General features: G+C 51.3%; 8 protein-coding genes across 8 annotated transcripts; 4 read left to right on the forward strand and 4 right to left on the reverse strand.

Moving 5' to 3' along the window:
• Window positions 1–810: 810 nt before the first annotated feature.
• PpBr36_07204 (uncharacterized protein) lies at window positions 811–2,469 on the reverse strand (the record flags this gene model as incomplete). The annotated part of the gene is made up of 2 exons (XM_029894342.1): window positions 811–996; window positions 1,072–2,469. Coding segments are annotated over 2 exons (1,584 nt in total), but the record flags the coding sequence as incomplete, so codon positions are not given.
• A 712-nt stretch (window positions 2,470–3,181) lies between these two features.
• Window positions 3,182–4,196, forward strand: PpBr36_07205 (uncharacterized protein; the record flags this gene model as incomplete). Its single annotated transcript, XM_029894343.1, has 3 exons — window positions 3,182–3,500; window positions 3,590–4,016; window positions 4,118–4,196. 3 exons carry the CDS (start codon window positions 3,182–3,184, stop codon window positions 4,194–4,196), a joined length of 825 nt encoding a protein of 274 aa, XP_029748392.1.
• Window positions 4,197–4,485: 289 nt separating this feature from the next.
• On the reverse strand, window positions 4,486–5,141 carry PpBr36_07206 (uncharacterized protein; the record flags this gene model as incomplete). The annotated part of the gene is made up of 2 exons (XM_029894344.1): window positions 4,486–4,755; window positions 4,839–5,141. The coding sequence occupies 2 exons, from the start codon at window positions 5,139–5,141 to the stop codon at window positions 4,486–4,488; spliced, it is 573 nt and encodes a 190-aa protein (XP_029748398.1).
• Window positions 5,142–5,816: 675 nt separating this feature from the next.
• Window positions 5,817–8,519, forward strand: PpBr36_07207 (uncharacterized protein; the record flags this gene model as incomplete). Its single annotated transcript, XM_029894345.1, has 5 exons — window positions 5,817–6,240; window positions 7,109–7,638; window positions 7,817–8,088; window positions 8,155–8,240; window positions 8,347–8,519. The coding sequence occupies 5 exons, from the start codon at window positions 5,817–5,819 to the stop codon at window positions 8,517–8,519; spliced, it is 1,485 nt and encodes a 494-aa protein (XP_029748394.1).
• A 791-nt stretch (window positions 8,520–9,310) lies between these two features.
• PpBr36_07208 (uncharacterized protein) lies at window positions 9,311–9,571 on the reverse strand (the record flags this gene model as incomplete). The annotated part of the gene is made up of 1 exon (XM_029894346.1): window positions 9,311–9,571. The coding sequence occupies one exon, from the start codon at window positions 9,569–9,571 to the stop codon at window positions 9,311–9,313; it is 261 nt and encodes an 86-aa protein (XP_029748391.1).
• A 941-nt stretch (window positions 9,572–10,512) lies between these two features.
• On the reverse strand, window positions 10,513–12,582 carry PpBr36_07209 (uncharacterized protein; the record flags this gene model as incomplete). The annotated part of the gene is made up of 2 exons (XM_029894347.1): window positions 10,513–12,042; window positions 12,115–12,582. The coding sequence occupies 2 exons, from the start codon at window positions 12,580–12,582 to the stop codon at window positions 10,513–10,515; spliced, it is 1,998 nt and encodes a 665-aa protein (XP_029748390.1).
• A 1,938-nt stretch (window positions 12,583–14,520) lies between these two features.
• On the forward strand, window positions 14,521–16,368 carry PpBr36_07210 (uncharacterized protein; the record flags this gene model as incomplete). The annotated part of the gene is made up of 2 exons (XM_029894348.1): window positions 14,521–14,961; window positions 15,349–16,368. The coding sequence occupies 2 exons, from the start codon at window positions 14,521–14,523 to the stop codon at window positions 16,366–16,368; spliced, it is 1,461 nt and encodes a 486-aa protein (XP_029748272.1).
• An 857-nt stretch (window positions 16,369–17,225) lies between these two features.
• PpBr36_07211 (uncharacterized protein) lies at window positions 17,226–17,958 on the forward strand (the record flags this gene model as incomplete). The annotated part of the gene is made up of 3 exons (XM_029894349.1): window positions 17,226–17,339; window positions 17,473–17,589; window positions 17,737–17,958. The coding sequence occupies 3 exons, from the start codon at window positions 17,226–17,228 to the stop codon at window positions 17,956–17,958; spliced, it is 453 nt and encodes a 150-aa protein (XP_029748273.1).
• Window positions 17,959–18,947: the final 989 nt, after the last annotated feature.

Genomic DNA, 18,947 nt, shown 5'->3' on the forward strand with positions numbered 1-18,947 from the left:
TTGTTCAATAGCTATCGACCACACTGTACAATGTCACACCGCTACCTTGCCTCGACGTCGCAAACGGGCTGACACGTCGCATTGCAGCTCACTAAACGAGAGTACCGAGTGCACTCCGTACCGTACCGTACGTAAATCAGGGCTTTACATTGCGTGCCCACCTATGTTTTGCTGCAGTAACAACATAGTAACAAGGTCCTAGCAAAAACCCAACCGTCGGATGAGCCCGGCACGCCCACTACTTATCGTAGGATCTGCAATACGTGACTGGGGCTCTATTCCAAATTGGTTATGGTCTGGTCTAGTCCAACATAGATATCATCATCCTTTGTGGTTCGGACTTTCCGTTGATCGGAGGCCGGGTCGGGCGCCCATAGTGACCGGCATGGACCCCCGACAATTCGGAGCTTCTTTTGGTTAAAATTTCACATCTTGCGCACTTGTCCTGCTTTGCGTGGGCTGTAAACTCAAAGTTTTGCATTATACTACAGTATAGGTTCATTTGTCTTCTATCCGGAACAAACGCACAAACACCCTGACGTCATGCTAAACCCAAACGCACATCTATTATTTTTGTTGACAGTTCGGACAAGTGTTGGCCTGGCCTGGACCTCGTGAGAATCAACACGCCCGTCTAAGCTTGTCTGATTTTCCGACAAGCTGCAGGTGTTTGCTTCAAAGTACAGACTGTAAAATCGTTAAACTCGTTGCTCATTATTCATAAAAAAAAAAAAAAAAAATTACTGTCTTCGTCCCAAGTATCAAATAACAGTCTTTCACTGCTATTGCACGACCTAGTGCAGGTTCTGCTTATCCAAGCAGTACCTCCTCGCACTTAGTAGGATCCAAATGTTTCAATAATGCTTCGTGAAGCGCGGCCTTTGTTGTTTCCATCGCTGGAAGAATTCTACCGACCTGCCGCAGATTTCCTTGGATACTTTCCATATGACTCCCTATCTGCTGCGATATCTTGACCAATTCCACATCTTCGAGATTCTGTGCAAGTAACAGACATACGTTAGCAATCGGGGAATGTACACAGGCCGAATAACACAAAAGCCAAGAGCATACCAAGCATACCTGGTAGATATTGTCATCCTGTCTCTTGGGCATGACGAGCTCCAAATCCTTCCATCCCTCGCGTTTACCATCGTGGCCATCGTTCGACAAGGTTGAGATAGTTTCAGGAGCCAAGATGTGTGTTGTTCGCATTGATTTCTTCCATGAGCGCGCCTCGTCCCGCGCATTGCTCTCCAGCGTCCGCAAGCTCTTATAGTCATCCTCGAGAGCCTTTTCCTGTTTCTTCAGTTCGGCCTTGAGAAGCGCTACCGAATGCAGGGTGGGATTGAGTTGGTCCTCGAGAGCCTGGGCTGCATCTACAGCGCGCTCGTAATCAAGCTCCTCAGCGTGCCCTGATTTGGATGCTTGCCCTGTCGTAACGGTGCTCGTCCGGTTAGTGCCGATTGTTGGTGGTGGGAATGGGAAGCCTCTGCCGAGCTTCCTCTGCACTCGATTCGCCACAGCTGTCATGATAGATGCAGCGTGCTCCTGGCGCCGCCGGCCATGGCGCAGGTGATACAAAACCGGGCGTTGCGCGTTGAGGAGGATATCATGCACGGCGGTAACGGACTTAATATCGAGTGGAGACCACTTTGACGATATTTTAGACCTCGGGACCGTGACCATTCTTTCAGTGATGTACTGATATTCTCCTTCAAAAAGAGGTCCCTTATGCCGTGTATCAGGGTCTTCGTCTGTCTCCGTAGTGGGGTCCTCGTCCCGACCACCGCCGGTTGAGTTTCGTGGCCGAGGCTTCGAAGATCCCCTCGGTCCGGGCTGTGACTTTCGGGGCTCAGCAATCGAAGTATCTGCAAGGTCTGCGGATGGCTTTGCTGCCTCGGCCGACCGCCGAGCTAGTTTTGAGACGGGCCGCGGCTGTACTTGATGATTTTCTGACAGCGAGGGGCGGCCACGTTTCTTGGCAGGCTTTGAGTCATCTGAACGACTTTGCTGGTTCTGAGCCTCATCAACAGCGACTCGGACCAAGGAAGGTCGACCCCGTTTCCGTTTAGGTTGGGAACCCCCCATAGCTGGCGATTGGACAGCTGCTGTCACCGAGGATATTCTGGGCGGCCGGCGCCTGTTTTTAGTTGGAACAGGCGGTCCAGCATCTACTTCTGCAGTCGAATCCGGTGGCCTGCCTCGTCTCTTCGTTTGTAGTTCTGTGCGATCGCCACCAGCGTGCACCCCGCTATTGTCCGCCGCCTCAGTGTCGTTTTGATCCAGACGCCGGCGCTTGCTACTTCTTTGCGAGGCCATAGCTTTGGTTCGCGTTGCTTGGTTTCCGCCGGCAGATCGAGATTCTTTGGCTATTCGTCGCTTCTGAGGTGCTGGCGCGTCTGCTTCGGGTTGCGACGCGCCTTGGGCTTCGCGCCTGCGCTTTTGCCCACGAGACTCTGGAGCCTGTGACGCTTTAGGTTAGTAGAATAAAGGGTGATGTCAAACAATATTCCATTGACTGACCATTATGAGTAGTGCACAAGTGATATTGGCTAAAAAGCGCAAAAGTGAATCATGTCGTCTCAAGCTGCCATTCCCCATCTAAGAATTAATCAGATTCGTGATATCACCAACGCGTTTAGTATACCTAGCAGGGGACTTTCCCACCCCAGTGATGTGGATACCTTTGCGGAAGCTATGACCATAGCACAGCAAAGGTCAGGCTCCTGATTCGGTAACCCCTTGCTGCATGTTCCCACCGCGCTTAACCAAATTTGCTCTTACCCGGCGGCCTGGACAGACTTGCACGCAACATGAACAAGGGTTCGTAAGAGTGTCCTATTTCCCAAGACCAGAGGTCTAGACATCAATAAAACTCCGAAAGGATCTTTCCAACTCCCCTAAAGAAATTGCTTGTGCGATCACGACAGCTGGTTTTGAGACCGTTTGAAAAATTTCCCTGGTCGCTCCCTTTTTCTTTTAATACACTTTACGCATCAGACGCAGCTCCTTGGTGACATAAACTAAAGTAGAGCTTCCTATCCGTTAGTGTCTTGGCGGCCGACCCCTCGCAGTCCCTTAAACATCATTGCCGACGCGCCACTAGGCAAACGGCTCGATCATCCCAAGTCACTACGCATCATTTTCAACCGTTCAACCTAGAACAAATCGAAAAGAAACAATGCGTTTGTCCACTCCCCTCCTGCTGGCCCTGCCAGTACTCACCGTCTCCGCTGAGGGCGTCTACGAGCAATACTACGCCAAGTTCCAAAACTTCCTGGGTCAATTTGGCGCAACGCCCCCTAGCGCAACGCCCGAGGCCGACAAGGCAAAGAGTACCGATGGCAACACCGCAGTCGGTAGTCAAGCCCCAGTCAAGCCCATCGAGGTCTTCACGTTGGATAATTGGAAGGATCTGCTCTATGGCCCCGTGAAGCCGACTGCTACGGAACCTGAGGAGTGGTGGGTGATGGTCACTGGTGGCAACAAGACATGTTGGGGTACGTATGGATGGAAGACCTGATAGTGTCGGTGAGATGTGTTATAAAAGATTGAAAGCGCTGTTAGCTGACGTCTCATTTCCATCTAGGCCGCTGTGCCATCCCTGAGGCCGCCTGGAACGCATCGGCACCTAAGATCGCTGCCCTTCCAAACTCCCCGCACCTGGGCTACCTGAACTGTGAGGCAAACCCAGTCCTTTGCAACGTCTGGTCAGCCGGCGCACCTTCCATTTGGTCATTGAAGATGAAGCCGGCTCCCAGCGAGGTTGAGGTATACATCAAGCCTCTGTCGCGCAACGAGACTACGCCCCAAACCATTATGGACATCTACGAAGAGGGCTTTGTCAAGGGCAACAAGGACAAGTGGGTGTTCAACGACAGCGTTTTTCATCCATTCAACGGCTTCTTTGCCAAGAACAACCTTAGCGTTCCCGTTGCCTACATTCTTTGGTTCTTCAGCGTCGTCCCCAACTGGGCCGTGATGCTTTGTGTGTCTTTTATGAGCCGCAGCATGATGTAAGTAACTTATCTCACACCGATGGTTTGTTCCTTTATCCTCGTACAAAGATGAGGACTTTTTGGTTGAGCTTTTGATACTAACCGTAACCGGATCATAGGAACCGCCGCATGGGAGTTAACCAAGCTGGCGCTGGGCAGGCTGCTCGTCGCGGCGCACCCCCTGGCGATGCTAGGTGAAGAACTTGCAAAGTTTGAGGGGGCGGTGAAATTCAAGGTTCAGTAAGCATAGCTCACGTCTCTTATTCGATAAGCTAGCGGTTACTTTTTTTTTCGGATACAAACGTGGGTGGTGGTGGATGGTGGTGGATGGTATGGTATGATTCTCCTTTGTCAAGGATGCGTCTGGTTTATAACTTGATTTGATGGCGCACTGCTCTATTTTAGTATCGATTTATAATAGCCCATAGGCATATGTTGGTTGCTTAAGAATTTATTTTGTATTTGAGACTTTGCTCGCCTCGGTACCTCAGGGATTTTTGTTTTCGCAAATATCCTGTAGGTTTTTCAAACCATCCAAGACCTGCTCCGGCAAGTTTGCATTGGATAACCGGCCGTAACGCAGGTCGCTCAAGTCTCCGACAGTTTTCTTCACCAATTCGAGAAGTCTGGTCTCTTCAGCCCGCAGATCCTTAATCTGGCTTTCGACTGCAGACAAGGAGGTCTCCATGCTTTGTATGACCATACTCAGGTTTGCAAGAGGATCATCGTCAGTTGGAGCAGAGCCCGAGGTGAGCAACTGGTTACGAGATCAGTATTTATCTTGATTTAGTGCATTTTGGGCACTCAAACATCCAGAGATAACATAGTTGGGGTTCTCACTGCTTTTTCGACCTCGTCCTCTGCGTCGTACTCGTCCGCCAAAGCCCCTATCCTGTCCGCCCTAGTGATCTGCCTTCGAATAACCTTTGCGTGGCGGGATGTCTCCTCCGTGATGTTTTCAGAGACTTCTTCTACAACATTACTCCTTTGGCGCTGTAGATCCCTATACAGGGATCGTACTTGCGACGATGATCGGTGCTGTGGCGGAAACAAGGCTTTGAATTCGTCCAGTGATATGATTGTGGGGAGCTTTGCTGGGACTAGCAAGAAGTTGCTCAAGATGGTCGATTCTGTCGGCGCCATGGTCAGAGTCGGCCTGGTTTTGTGAGAGAGAACATCCCTGTTCTCAATACAGTGACATTCAAGATAGTAAATTAGCAAGCGTGCTCAAAAATAATTTCATTGCTCCCGCCTATCTTAGCCTGGGACTGACACATAGGCAGGGGAGTGTTTGTCATTTAATGATCGACGCGTGGAAGTAGCTGTTCGACACGTCTAGAACGCGTCGCCGCTTGCACAGCGGTGGGCCTGTCACTGGTCGTGCAAACCAAACTCCCGTGATCACGGGATCACCCTATCAACCATCATTTTCCTCGTCCACTCCCTCAGTCCCTTTCCATCTTGTCCAAGTCAGCCTGCACTGGTCTAATTCAATTATAGCCAACTCAACCTGATCACACGATTTCAATTATCAGCCAGAGATTTGTGGATATGTTTTGTTTTGAGTGACGAATCGGAACCACTAGAAATTGATTCGCATCGGACGTCGGGTACTCTTTACAAAAAGCCTGATCCGACGTGTTTGGTCTGCAACAAGGGAGGCACTAGCGCGTTCTGGCAGCCCAAAACATACATACCATCAGCAGCAGAGCTGTCATCAAAAAACCAAGACAAACCCAAAGGACACGGCGGGGGAAATTGGCTAGGTCTGTAAAATCGACGGCAACTCATCCTTAGCCGCATCAAATATTTGCAAAGATGCCGCCAAAGCAATCTGCACCGCCCTTTAAGGCGGACGAGAGGGTATTTTGCTTCCATATGGACATGCTTTACGAGGCACGCATCCTCGAGATTCAGAGCGAGGACAACGACCTGTTCTACAAGATCCATTACAAAGGATGGAAGAACACGTGGGACGACTGGGTGCGGCAGGACAGGCTGCGCAAGTTCAATGACGAGAACAAGGAGCTGGCCCATACGCTCAGGGAGAACGTCAAGGCACTCCAGGCGCAGGCCAAAGGCGGCGCCAGCGCCAGATCAGCTGCCTTGAAGAAGGTATCTGTGACTGGCCAACGCACCGGTGTCGACTCTTCAAGGGGGAGTGAGGAGCGTACTGCACAACAGGCGACGTCGAGCGGAAGGGGCTCTAAGCGACAGCGGGATCACGATCTTGAAGAGGTATGTTTAGCTGTTTTATTTTGGCCGCATGTGCCTATTTGAGTTCCTATTCATGCTCCTCTGCCAGCGGGATGAGATGGGCAGTTAGTTGTCTGGGTATTTTGAAAGTTTTCAAATACCGAGCTATCAATCATGGCGAGTGCCTTCACTTTTCCATACTGCAGGGAGCACCGTAATACGGCCAGAAGAGTTGCAAACCAAAAGCAGCGGGCCTTAGTTCGACTATGCAACTGTTGGCGAGTGCTGTATTGCCCTTTTTCGTATTGTTGCAAATCCCCTCACGGGTATGGAAACAAACGCCACGGGGAGCATTGGAGAACCGCTTCGAAACTTGCAACGAGCTTCGTCTGCCCTACGCCCGAGTGGGATAAAAGATTTGAAGTGCGACATTGTTATTATACATGTCAAAACCTGAAGAGAGACAAATTTCCACCGGCAAGTAGCTCTCTTCAAAGCACATGGAATACTCGGTGGATCTGGTTGATGTGACTGCCTGGTTGGGCGTTCATGTGTTTGGCTGGGGGAACTCCGCGCGCCTCTGCTGCACCTGCCAAATTCATCAATTCATCCCTTGGCCCCCTTTCACTTCGCACTCAGTAATTCACCACCGGTAGCATGTTGGTCTACCAACCTGGCCTACCGATCAAGCGGCGTCTTTAACCATAATTTTCTCCTCTCGCCTCCCCACGAATATCGTCATATTCGAAACCGATTACCGTGCTTCTCCTTCGGTTTCAGCTTTCATCACTCCAACCGACAATTATCGCACAGCTTCTCCTCTGCAACCCTCTTTCTTCCCGCTCCACCTCTCACAGCCTACCCAGATCGGACTTGCAATTCCCGTTCCACGATTTCCCCTTGTCGGCGGCCAGCGGCAAACATGTCGAAACGCAAATGGGGCGCCGATACACCATTGGAAGAAGCTCTGTCATACGAGCAACAGCTCATTCGAGCGCACACGAGAAAATGTCACGATTATCTCACGGATCTTCCACAACAAAACTACCGCTATGTGGATGCGAAAGGGGATATCGCGTTCGAAACTTCCCGCTTTAGGACTCAACCCACACGGGGAGCGGTCCATCCCAAAGTCATAGAGAAGCGGAGAAGACGTAGAGCAGATTCGACCTACGAGCAGTATTACCAGCATATGCCCAAGGATCATAACATTCCCCTTGCAGGCAAACCATCCGCCAAGCTGGCTCTGATTGAGGCCGAAGAGGCTCTCGCAGTCAGAAAGGACTCGGGCAAGATTACTTATACTGAAAATGATGCATCCTCTGCACTGCTGTCGCCTCCGCTCTCCGCCACCACTCCAGTGGGCATTAACCTGCCCTCCCCTGCCTCTCCGCCCAAGGGCCAGGGCGAGGGGGAAGGATCATTTCCTCCAACGCCCGAAAAGGTCGGCAAATCCGCTGGCTTGGGCGATAAACCTCTTGATGCAACTACATTCCCATGACGTCCCAGTAGGACTACGGCTTTTATTTCTTTTTTGGCAAAATCGCTATCGCACTTTGATTCTTCATCTTTATCTATGACTCGCTTTAGTTCCTTCTAGCCTAACGACATGGTTTTTGCAGGAGGATGCATTCCAGAATCGACCATCGATCAAACTTGTAATGCCCGATCACCTCAAGGCAATGCTCGTCGATGACTGGGAAAATATTACCAAAAGCCAGCAGCTCGTGCCTCTGCCACACCCGCACCCATTTGACGAGATAGTCAAGGAGTATATGGACTGGGAGATCCCGCATCGCCCAGAAGACTCAGCCGAGAAGGATCTTCTCGAGGAGACCATGGCTGGGTTACGAGAGTACTTCAACCGGGCTCTCGGGCGCATCTTGCTATATAAGTTTGTTACCCAAACCTAATCGAAACCAGCCAGCGCCCCAGGAGCCCCTGCTGACGATCCTGACAGGTTCGAAAGAACGCAATTCATGGAGATTTCAGAGCAGTGGGAATCTCCCAAAAATGATGGGCATAAGTGCCCGGCCGATACATACGGTGGAGAGCATCTCCTTCGCTTACTAGGCATGTTTTTATTTGACCCCAGCTGCATCTTACATTGATTCCATCACGCTGTTCATAAATCTCTAACGACTTTTAACAGTGAGCCTTCCCGAGCTTGTTGCTCAAACAAACATGGACCAGCAATCAGTCAACCGTCTCCGCGAAGAGATCACCAAGTTCACCAACTGGCTGGGAAAGAACTACACAAAGTATTTTGTCAGCGAATATGAGACGCCCGGCCCCGATTACATTGAGAAGTCGCGGAGCGCCTGATCATCATAACTCTATTTAGCAATCGACCTAGCGGGGCTGTCGTAATTAACTAGATTTCTTGGTCCCTTTGCTCTCCCGGAGCTCCTATCCCATCCTGAATCTTGTGTGACCAGCCGGGATGGCACTATCATTTATATGGAGCGCGGACATTAATGACACAATGAATCGCCTTCTTTGTGCAGTGTAGCCGCGTCTCGTTTTATTTTCCATGATATCGGAGGTACCGTCTGTGCCTTCGTGGGTTGTGCTACGTGAAGAAGTTAGCATTGCCCATCTGTTGTGGTACAATCAAGCTTCGGAGGCCGGTTTGGTTGAACTAGCAAATAGCCATATCTATATTAGCCAATCATAATTCCAACCTGGCAGATTTTTTTTTGATGGTGCTGTATAATTTCCAAATGCAATCGACAGACTTGGACGGTTGAAGCCATGGCGAGCTGTAATTCATGCAAGCCGAGCGAATTTAGGGGAAAACCATGGGGCTGAGGGATCATCATCACACGGGGAGATGGGTGCCGAGACCCCAAAACACACATCTTGTGCTAACCGCCGATTTATTCTCACAACTTTTGTACACAACTTGATATATTCGTACATGGGTATGATACAACTTGAAGCAAGACTTTGCGTCCGCATTCCACCCCTAAAGCTGCATCTCCGCCCATACACAGCCAGGTGCTCATCGGGATCTTGGCCCTGCGAAACACCAACCCGCCTGGCACCTTTATGCTTTGTATCTCTTCTCCTTCATGATAATTTCATTTTTTTTTCTTCTTCTTTTCCCCCCGATCTCACCTCGGAACGGCCTTCTCGATGTAAAAGCCTGGATCCGGCTTCCTCTCCGCCTTGAGTTCAAACTTTGTCTTGGCGTGCTCGACCTCCTCGACACGCACCAGCTCCTTGACCTTCATGATCATACCGGCGACCTGCCCGCTGACCGGGTGGAAGACGGTCATGCCGCGTCGCCGCAGGCCCAGCGCCGCGAGCACACCACGCGTCCGCTCCGGCAGCCCGATGGCGCTGCGGTGTAGCCGTATCGCGAAGTAGCTCATCCTGGTGAGTTTTGTGCGGGCAAAGAAAGGGTTTCTGGGTTTGTACGTTGTATCTGGGTTCGTCTTTGTGCAGGGCTGCTTGGCTCTTCTCGCGAAAGCGTGTATCAGGTCGTTGTTTGTTGATTTGAGACTTGAATTCTGAGAGCTTAATCGCTGAATGGGCTTGGTTCGGGTTGATCTCGATGTCGCTAGTACCCGGTAGCTCGATGCCGTACACCCCTATTTTTCAAGCCGAAAATGAGAGTTTCGAAGTGGTGAGCTGCGGAATTGAGAGCCTACATCTCGTCAGTATTTGCTATCACAAACTGGCAGAACATATCTGAGGATGCCATTAAACGCCAAGAGATCTTACAGGTGAAATGGTTCGCCCCTCTGCTGTAGTCAACAGTTCACATGGAATATGGTCAACCGTCCTGGAAAGGCAGCGGGCCAGTTGGCTACAATATTGGCCGGTTAAAGGTTGCTTGTCGCGCGTGGAGAGCAACATCTAACGCTTCAATTTGTTGAAGTCGCGGCAGCCGTCCCAAAATTTACAACTGATCCGTAGGTGGAGGGCCGATTGGTCGGGTAATAGTGGGCCGGATTTTGAGATCCACATGTATGCTGGTGCTGGACCCTCGGGTTGTGCACCAAAGCGTTCATTTGCCAATGGCATGGCATCTTCTCACTCAGCAAGTTTCAGCGTCTACAATTCGAGTAATCAGTTTGTCATAAAGCCCGTGGTTATTTTGTGCTCAAAATGACCCTATTAAATCTTGCTAAAGAGGCATAGCTCGTACACTTCTTGATTCTATCAATTCTGTCCGAAACATCACAAAAGCATCGACCAGGTTGCTGAGGGCCGTTTGGGGGCGAGCCACCCCCTTCATCCACGATTCTACGTAACGCATGATTTTGACCAAGATATAACGCGACCCAAGCCGCAAAGAAAAAACCCTTTCTTAAATTTGAACCTCCACACGACCCTCGTTACCCGGCTGGGTTTGGCTAAGAGTGGGGAGCAGGTAGGTAATGTCATCCCACGGGTGGCGGTAAAGACCAGTGCGCAGCCTCTTCTGGTCAAGGTAGTGCGCAATGAGACCAATGCTCCTGCCAAGAACGAACAGACCGTTGAGAACACCCATCTTGAGGTAGTCCTCAGCCTCCTCGGAGCTGAAGGCACCGCAGTTGCGGAGCAAATCAACGAAGCAGACAGCAATGCAGCCATCAACGTTGAGAATGAGGTTGTCCTTCTTGGAGGTCGTCACCGTCTCGACAGCCAAAGCATAATCCAGGAGCTTGCAGCTAGGGAACTTTGCCTTGACATACTCTTTGACAAGCTCAACACGCAAGTCAGGGTTGTTCCGTGACTTGACACGGTGGCCAATGCCAGGAATAAGCTTGTTTTGCTTGCGCATCAGGTCGACAAACTCGCGGGGGCTGAGACCCTTGTCGTGGGCCTTGGTGAACTCCTCAGCAGCTCCGTCCAGCGCACCACCGAATCTGGATCCGATGGTGAGAAGACCAGAAACAAGGGCGCTGATAAGATCCTTGCCAGCACGAGTGGTGATGATGGTGTTCATGGCACCAGATACAGCCGGACCGTGGTCGGCCGTCAACATGAGAACCATCTCAAGGAACTTGGAGGCGTAGTCAGGGAGACGGCGCCTGAACCACAGAAGAGACATGACACCACCAATTCCAATTTCCTCCTTGAAAACGTCCGAGATAGGCATACCAGCGTACAGAAGTTCCTGTCCACGGTCATCGGAGATGGTCGAGATGAAGGCTGCAGGCTTACGGATGAGACCAAGCTCCTGGGCCCATGAGTAGTCAATAGGGATCTTAGGAACAGCCGGCTCTGGCTGAGGCTTGATGGTACCGTCCTTGACGAGCTTCTGGTAAAGGGAAGAAAGAAGCTCAGGAAGTTCCTCGAAAGTGTTGGGAACGTGGAATCCTGCATCCCTCATAGACTTGTTCTTGGTGGCAGCAGTCTCAAGCTGCGAGTTGGCAAAGGAACCGGCGTGGCCGAACTGGACCTCAGTCTTGAACATGCTTGCGCAGGTTCCGATGGCCCAGGCCACAATTGGCTTGGTAATGACACCCTCCTTCACGGCCTCGATGACCTTGTACTCCTCAACACCACCGACCTCACCCAAAAGCAAGAGGATCTTGCAGTCGGGGTCGGCCTGATACCTCAGGAGATGGTCGATGAAGGTAGTACCAGGGTACCGGTCACCACCGATGGCAACACCCTCGTAGACACCGTCGGTGGTTTGCGAGATGATGTTGTTAAGCTCGTTGGACATACCGCCTGACTTGGAGACATAACCAACAGATCCCTTGCGGTAAAGCTTCGAGGCAACAATGTTGTCCATCATACCTCCAGTGTTGCCGATCTTGAAGCTTCCGGGCTTAATGCCACCAACGGTTGCGGGGCCGATGATGGTGATACCCTTCTTCTTCGCAATGTGTGCGATCTCACGGGCTCGCTATTTTTCACACATGTCAGCAAATTCTATTTCGGCCTCAAACGCTTCGCTACTTTCATAGCCAATGCTTACCCTCTCCGGGACACCCTCTGCGATGATGGCGATAGTCTTGATGTTGGGGTACTCCATGAGCTCCAGAGTCGAGCTGTAAACACTGCGAGACGACGCAAAGTTCACTACTGTGTCGACATCGGGGTGCTTGGCCACCGCCTTCTGCACCTCTTGGTAAACCGGCAAGAGGGTTTCGCTGGTGCCCCAGTACATCTTGCTGACGAACTGGCCGCCAAAGGTGTAGATAATGCCGGCGACTGATGGCGTGGAGCGCTTGCAGATGAAGTCAAAGTCAAGCATGCCCTGGACAGCACGGGGCTGGAGACCGTAGACGAAGCATCGTGTCTTGTCGTTGAAGAGAGCGTGGTTAGGCAGAGGGCTGAGAGGTCGGCTCGGCGCAGGAAAGCGGCGGATGTTGTCGTTGGCGGAGAGCCCACCGGTTGGGTTGGAGCCCTTGACGCCGTCGCCGTTTGTTGCGGTGGGAGACATAGTTTTGGCTATGAGGGGTGACGCAGCTCGTGGTTTTCAGACGGACACAGCTTGTTCGTAATAACTTTTTGTTAGCTTGCCCCTGACAGAGAAGACTTTCTTGATTGAAAAAAAAAAGACAGAACTTCTGAGAAGTCGGGATAAAATTGGGGGTGTAAGCTCTGCGTATAGTTGATTTGCAGGCTCAGGAGTTGTGACCAATTCTCATAGCTACGATAGAGCCAACCTCCTCATCTATTGGGAATGTCAACATTCTCAACACATACCTTGGCAGTCCTCGAATGCTTTGCACCTGTCCCAATTGACTTTCTCTTTGTTTCCCAAGGAAAAAAAAAGAAAAAAAAAAGAAAGGCGATCAAGTGAGGTAGGGAGCGTGGCAATGGACTTTTTTTTCTTCAAAACTCCGGACTGAGATGAGGAGCTTCGAGTTGGAGGGATGGAAAGCTGGACTCAAAGAGCGGGGATGTTGCGCAGGTGCACTAGGGCGGCCAGGTACCAAACTTCCGCTACCGCTGCTAAAGAAAAAAAAAAAATTGGGAGTCCGCCCAAGGGTATCGACCAGGGATCGCTAAAAAGTTGGGAAAGTTGTTGGCCCGTTGACCTCTGTTGAATACTTGCCGCGTAGGATGTACCCAGTTCCGTGCGTGGGGCTGTCGAAGTACCGGTACCTCCTGCCACCCCTCCGCCCCGTCGAAAGTCTTGACCGCCGCCTCAGCTGTAAATCCGGAGGGAGTGATGCAGATACAGGCAGGCACAGATTGGGATGACATTCATCGATGGCTAGCGTACAGATGGCGCCTGGGTCGATATGAGACAACCTTCCGACGGCTCAAAAAGAGGACTGAACGCTATTCTAGATACAGAATAAGATCGCGTAGTAGCAACTTTTCTTAATGGAGAAAACTTTAGAGTAACTACGCGTTAGTAAATTCAATTGCTCCCCTCATGGCCAGTAAACGCCTGCAACGCCACTTCCGATGCAGGCTTCGGACAACAAGGGGGAACGCGCTGGCGTTTCCCGGGGTTTGAATATTGCTGAGGTGCACAAGCAATGGTGACCGCGCACTTGCTTTTCGGAGTCTCCCCACCATCAGCCTTCCGCAATTGCTTCCCTAAGGCCGCGAGGCTTACGTTGCGAAAAGTTGATAGATGCAACACGAGGGGGAGGCTTTGCTTCTCACGCGAGCTTACGATCTTGGCCTGATTAGCTATGACTGAAGACTCGGCGGTGTGCTCGCGTCAAGGCCGGACCCGACTTACGATCGATACGTTGGACGTCCATGTGTGTCGAAGTACCTGTACTCCGGCAGTAGACCGCTTGGGTGGTGGGGCAAAGCACTGCGGTGCCTTGGTGATCTTCCCCAAAAAAATTTGGCCTGACTGCCCTCCCCTGTTGTAGCTTGGTACTGTAACCCCAATGGCCCAATGGGTGCGGGATCTATGGTCCTTACCCCCCGCCGTTCCGGCTCCCCTCCACACTAGTATCGATGCGCAGGAAGCTGCCACTCGACGCTCCGAATTTTTCGAGAGAAACCTTCAAGGCTGTAACAGATTGATCACTCGACCTTCTGCTGCTTTGAAGACCTCTGAACCTTTCTCGAGTCTCTCAGGTTTGCAAATTTGGTTTTTTTGCCAGCTGCGTTGCCATTGACGGTCAAATACCAAACTGTGCCCCTGGTAAGTAGGTCTTGCTATGTGTGCTGTGTTCTAATATGATGGTACTACCATCTTTGCAGCTTTGGGCCTTTGGTTCCTAGTTTGGCAGTACAGAGGGCGAGAAAGTTTGGACGACAAACTCACTAGAGTTCCATAGTTCTCATTGCTAACCATCTGGCGGGTTCTTGTTAGAAGCTTTCCCGCGAGCACATTTCGAACAGTCGGCAGCTGCAAATCCATTGACAAAAGGAACTCTTTGTCACGCACCGAGAATCTCTCAATATGTCCGCCAAATCCATCAGCGAGGCCGACGGCAAGGCCATCCTCAACTACCACCTCACACGCGCGCCTGTCATCAAGCCCTCTCCACTCCCTGCTGCTGCGACGCACAACCCTCCCCCGCGGTTGGCATCGCTGTACTTTGCTGAGGGTGCCGATGTGAACGGTGTCTTGGACCAGGCCGAAGTCACCTACCCTTGGCTTTTGCAGCCTGGCGCAAAGTTTGTCGCGAAGCCCGACCAGCTCATCAAGAGGCGAGGAAAGAGCGGTCTTTTGGCTCTGAACAAGACCTGGGCTGAGGCCAAGGCGTGGGTTGCTGAGCGTGCCGGCAAGGAGCAGAAGGTTGAGCACGTTACCGGCGTTTTGAGGAACTTCTTGGTTGAGCCGTTTGTTCCTCACCCGGATGGAACAGAGTACTACATCAACATCAACTCGGTCAGAGATGTAAGTTGATTTTTGTTGTTCTCGCCTTGTCTTTTTTTTCTTTCTTTTTTTTATGTTGTATGTGGATTTTGGCGTGTTGTCTCGTGGTTATCTGCTGCCTTGTCCAAGAATGCGCGAGATGATGAGGAGCAAAGTTCTTGTCCAGGTCATTCTTGCATCGTGGGAGAGGAGGGGAAGCTGCTGCATTTTCTTTTCATTACACCGGGCATCAAGTCCTTTTGTCATCTCAGGGAAGTGGAGTTGTAGTCGGGGCCTTGTGAGAAGCGGCATTTCGGGCGAACGGAAATTCGGCCCCTTCTCTTCATGCGATCGTGCATGGCAACATTCTTTTCAACGAACGCAGAAAAAAATGGGTCGTGGATATACGCTAACAGTTGCAATTGGCAGGGTGATTGGATTCTCTTCACGCACGAGGGTGGTGTCGACGTCGGTGATGTCGACGAGAAGGCGGAGAAGCTCCTCATCCCGGTTGATCTCTCAGAATATCCCTCAAATGAGGAGATTGCCAGCGCACTGTTAAAGAAGGTCCCCAAGGGAATTCACAACGTGCTGGTTGACTTCATTACCCGTTTATACGCCGTTTACGTCGACTGCCAGTTTACGTATCTTGAGATCAACCCGCTCGTTGTTATCCCCAACGAGGATGCCACATCTGCGGCTGTCCACTTTTTGGATCTTGCTGCTAAGCTTGACCAGACCGCCGACTTCGAGTGCGGTGTCAAGTGGGCCATTGCGAGGTCTCCAGCTGCCCTTGGTCTTGCTGCAACCGCTAACAGCAAGATCAACATCGATGCCGGCCCGCCAATGGAGTTCCCCGCGCCGTTTGGCCGTGAGTTGACAAAAGAGGAGGCATACATTGCGGAGCTGGATGCCAAGACAGGTGCCTCACTCAAGTTGACCGTGCTCAACGGCAACGGACGCGTATGGACCCTTGTTGCCGGTGGCGGTGCGTCGGTCGTTTACGCCGATGCCATCGCCTCGGCTGGCTTTGCCGATCAGCTCGCCAACTACGGCGAGTACTCTGGCGCACCAACCGAGTCACAGACTTACCACTATGCACGGACAGTGCTTGACCTGATGCTCAGGGCCCCATTGGCCCCCGAAGGCAAGGTCCTTTTCATTGGCGGTGGTATCGCCAACTTCACCAACGTCGCTTCTACTTTCAAAGGTGTTATCAAGGCACTCCGCGAGTATGCCAAGGCTCTGAACGAGCACAATGTCAGCATCTGGGTGCGTCGTGCGGGCCCCAATTACCAGGAGGGCTTGAGGAACATGAAGGCAGCCACCCAAGAGCTGGGCTTGAACGCCAAGATCTTTGGCCCTGAGATGCACGTCTCCGGTATCGTGCCTCTGGCGCTCATCCCCGGCAAGTGGGAGGAGGGCAACTTCGAGGAGTTCAAGGGTTAGACTTGATGACTTGATGTTGGTTTGATTTTGCTTATAGAGAAACATAGAAGGGAAAACCATCTACAGGATGGATGATGAAAGCCGGAGCTGTTGCAAGTTTGGTGGGCACGGGGGGGCGTTTGAGGTCAAGTGATTGACAACCTGAGATACCGACCATGATTTGATGCTCATTCTGCTTACTTGTAAGCTGACTATGGCGAAATGGACTTTTTGAGAGCAAAATTTATTCCCATGGTAGCTCTGTAATTGAAACAACTGGAATGACTTGGACTCGATGTGGTTTATGGAAGTGCTGAGGTGATTTTGATGAAAGCAAACTTACTTCATGTTCTGTTAGATTGGGTGAGCTGGACGAAAGTACCAAGTAGCTACAAGGCTGTCAATGTCACCCGAATGAGAACGAGCCGACATTTTCTAGATCCCATGGCAATCTGAACAAATTACTGAAATGAACAAGAGGTTTGTATGAGAAATTCGAGACGAAATAGTTTCTGCTCAAGATTAACATGTGCACGAATGCAGGCACTGTGATGCTCCGACTTCCTGTGATAGGCACATGGCACATGACCCCAGCCATTTCATTCCCTACAGCAGTACGCTAGTACGTGATTTTACTTGCCAAATAATGACACCAAGTTATCAACATGAAGCCCCACTTGGCTCCTTCAACATTTCGTCAAATTCAGGCGGTCTCACGTGACACTAATGTCTGGGCCCCTCTGTCTGCGATTGGCTGGAGCAGACCCACCTAGAATCGGGGCACACACGACGAATATCGAAAATAATCGGCTCGCAAAGTACAACCTCTCGGTTCTATCCCCATCAACATCGAGACGACAAACCACAGGCTCGCCAAAATGCCTACCAGATTCAGCAAGACGAGGAAGCACCGCGGTCACGTCAGTGCCGGTAAGGGACGTGTCGGCAAGCACCGCAAGCATCCCGGTGGTCGTGGTCTTGCTGGTGGTCAGGTAAGCTTGCATCTCCCCCCCAGACCGACAGCGAGCAGAGCACACGAAGAGAACGATCATGAGAACGGCGGGATCGCAATAGCCCGCAGGTTGGAAAACAGTATAACTGACAGACTATCTTGTTGTACCATAGCACCACCACCGTACCAACCTCGACAAGTACCACCCTGGTTACTTCGGTAAGGTCGGTATGCGCCACTTCCACCACCTTCACAACCACGACTGGAAGCCGATCATCAACGTCGACAAGGTATGAAGCGACCCGACAACTCTTTTACTCCCGCCCGCCCGAGCGCCGTGGCGGTTACAGAATTGAATTGTGGCTGGGCAAACAGCGGTGGGATGGCGAGACGAAGTGGAACGAAGGTGGAAATGATGTTCTGACATTTCTTTACAGCTGTGGTCCCTGGTTCCTGCCGACAAGCAGGCTGAGTACCTCAAGGCCGGCGCCAACTCCGACAAGGTCCCCCAGATCGATCTCCTCTCGTTCGGCTACTCGAAGCTGCTGGGCAAGGGCCGCCTGCCCGAGGTCCCGATGGTTGTGCGTGCTCGGTGGGTGAGCAAGGAAGCTGAGAAGAAGATCAAGGAGGCCGGCGGCGCCATCGAGCTGGTCGCGTAAAAAAGGGCTGTTCTGTTTCTTTGATGGGATCACGATCATTGGGCGGGGTGTTAGTTAAAGCAGGAACAATCGGCATCTTTTGGGTTTTGACTTTTTTTCCCACTCGGCTCACGGGGGATTCTCTTTCACAAATGGCATCGCGCAAAAGAAAAAGGGAAATCAATTGAGAACGGCGTTTGTGTTGTTTTTATTACGAGACTATACCAACACTCTTGATGACGCTGGGGATCTAGGTGGAAAAGAATCAGCAGAATCAGCACCTCTATGAACCGCTTCGTCACGTCACGCATAGAAAAGTGGCGCCGTCTTGGGTCGCCCTCGACGACATTGGCTCATACTCGAGCCGTTGTCTTGCGGTAAACGCCGTGTCGGGTTACGCGCGAAATCGAAAGAACTTGAGCTGTCCATGATTCGTGTACTTGTCGCGGGTGAGAGCTATGGCAATGCTTCAAATGCTTGGGAGTGCAGATGGTTTTGTGATATGTGAATGCTGCCTGAGTGAACTTGTACTCCGTCACCTACCCTGTAGGATACCCTGGATTTGCCCATTCGTACCTAGTTGCCTCGATAAGCTCGGCAAAGTTATGCCGTTATCTCTTGCAAGTTATTTGCGGAGTCCAAAGTTTCCGACGTCGGTAGGTAGGCGGCTGGTCAAATGTATACAGTAATTTGTCCAAAACACAAGTGTACGGCGCAATTACCGCTTTGATGAGGAGGATAACTTTGATCGATGCCACGAAAGTGTGCGAAGTTTGTCTCGAAAAGCAGCCTGACAGACCTGATCCTGAATAAGATTCAGCGAATTCCCGGGTGGCCTCCATGGACTTGAAACTACACAATGCTGAGGGAATGGTCCCCGACTGCTAGAATTTTGCGGGCACCTCAGGGCATACTTGTGCATGGGCGGGGCATGGATGACGAAAGAACAAAAATAATGTGGCAAGTCTAGAATTGGAGATAAAGAAAACCAAAAGAATAGAAGGTAAAAA

Source organism: Pyricularia pennisetigena, chromosome 1, assembly GCF_004337985.1.
Source record: "Pyricularia pennisetigena strain Br36 chromosome 1, whole genome shotgun sequence".
In the NCBI taxonomy this organism is placed as follows: Eukaryota; Fungi; Ascomycota; class Sordariomycetes; order Magnaporthales; family Pyriculariaceae; genus Pyricularia; species Pyricularia pennisetigena.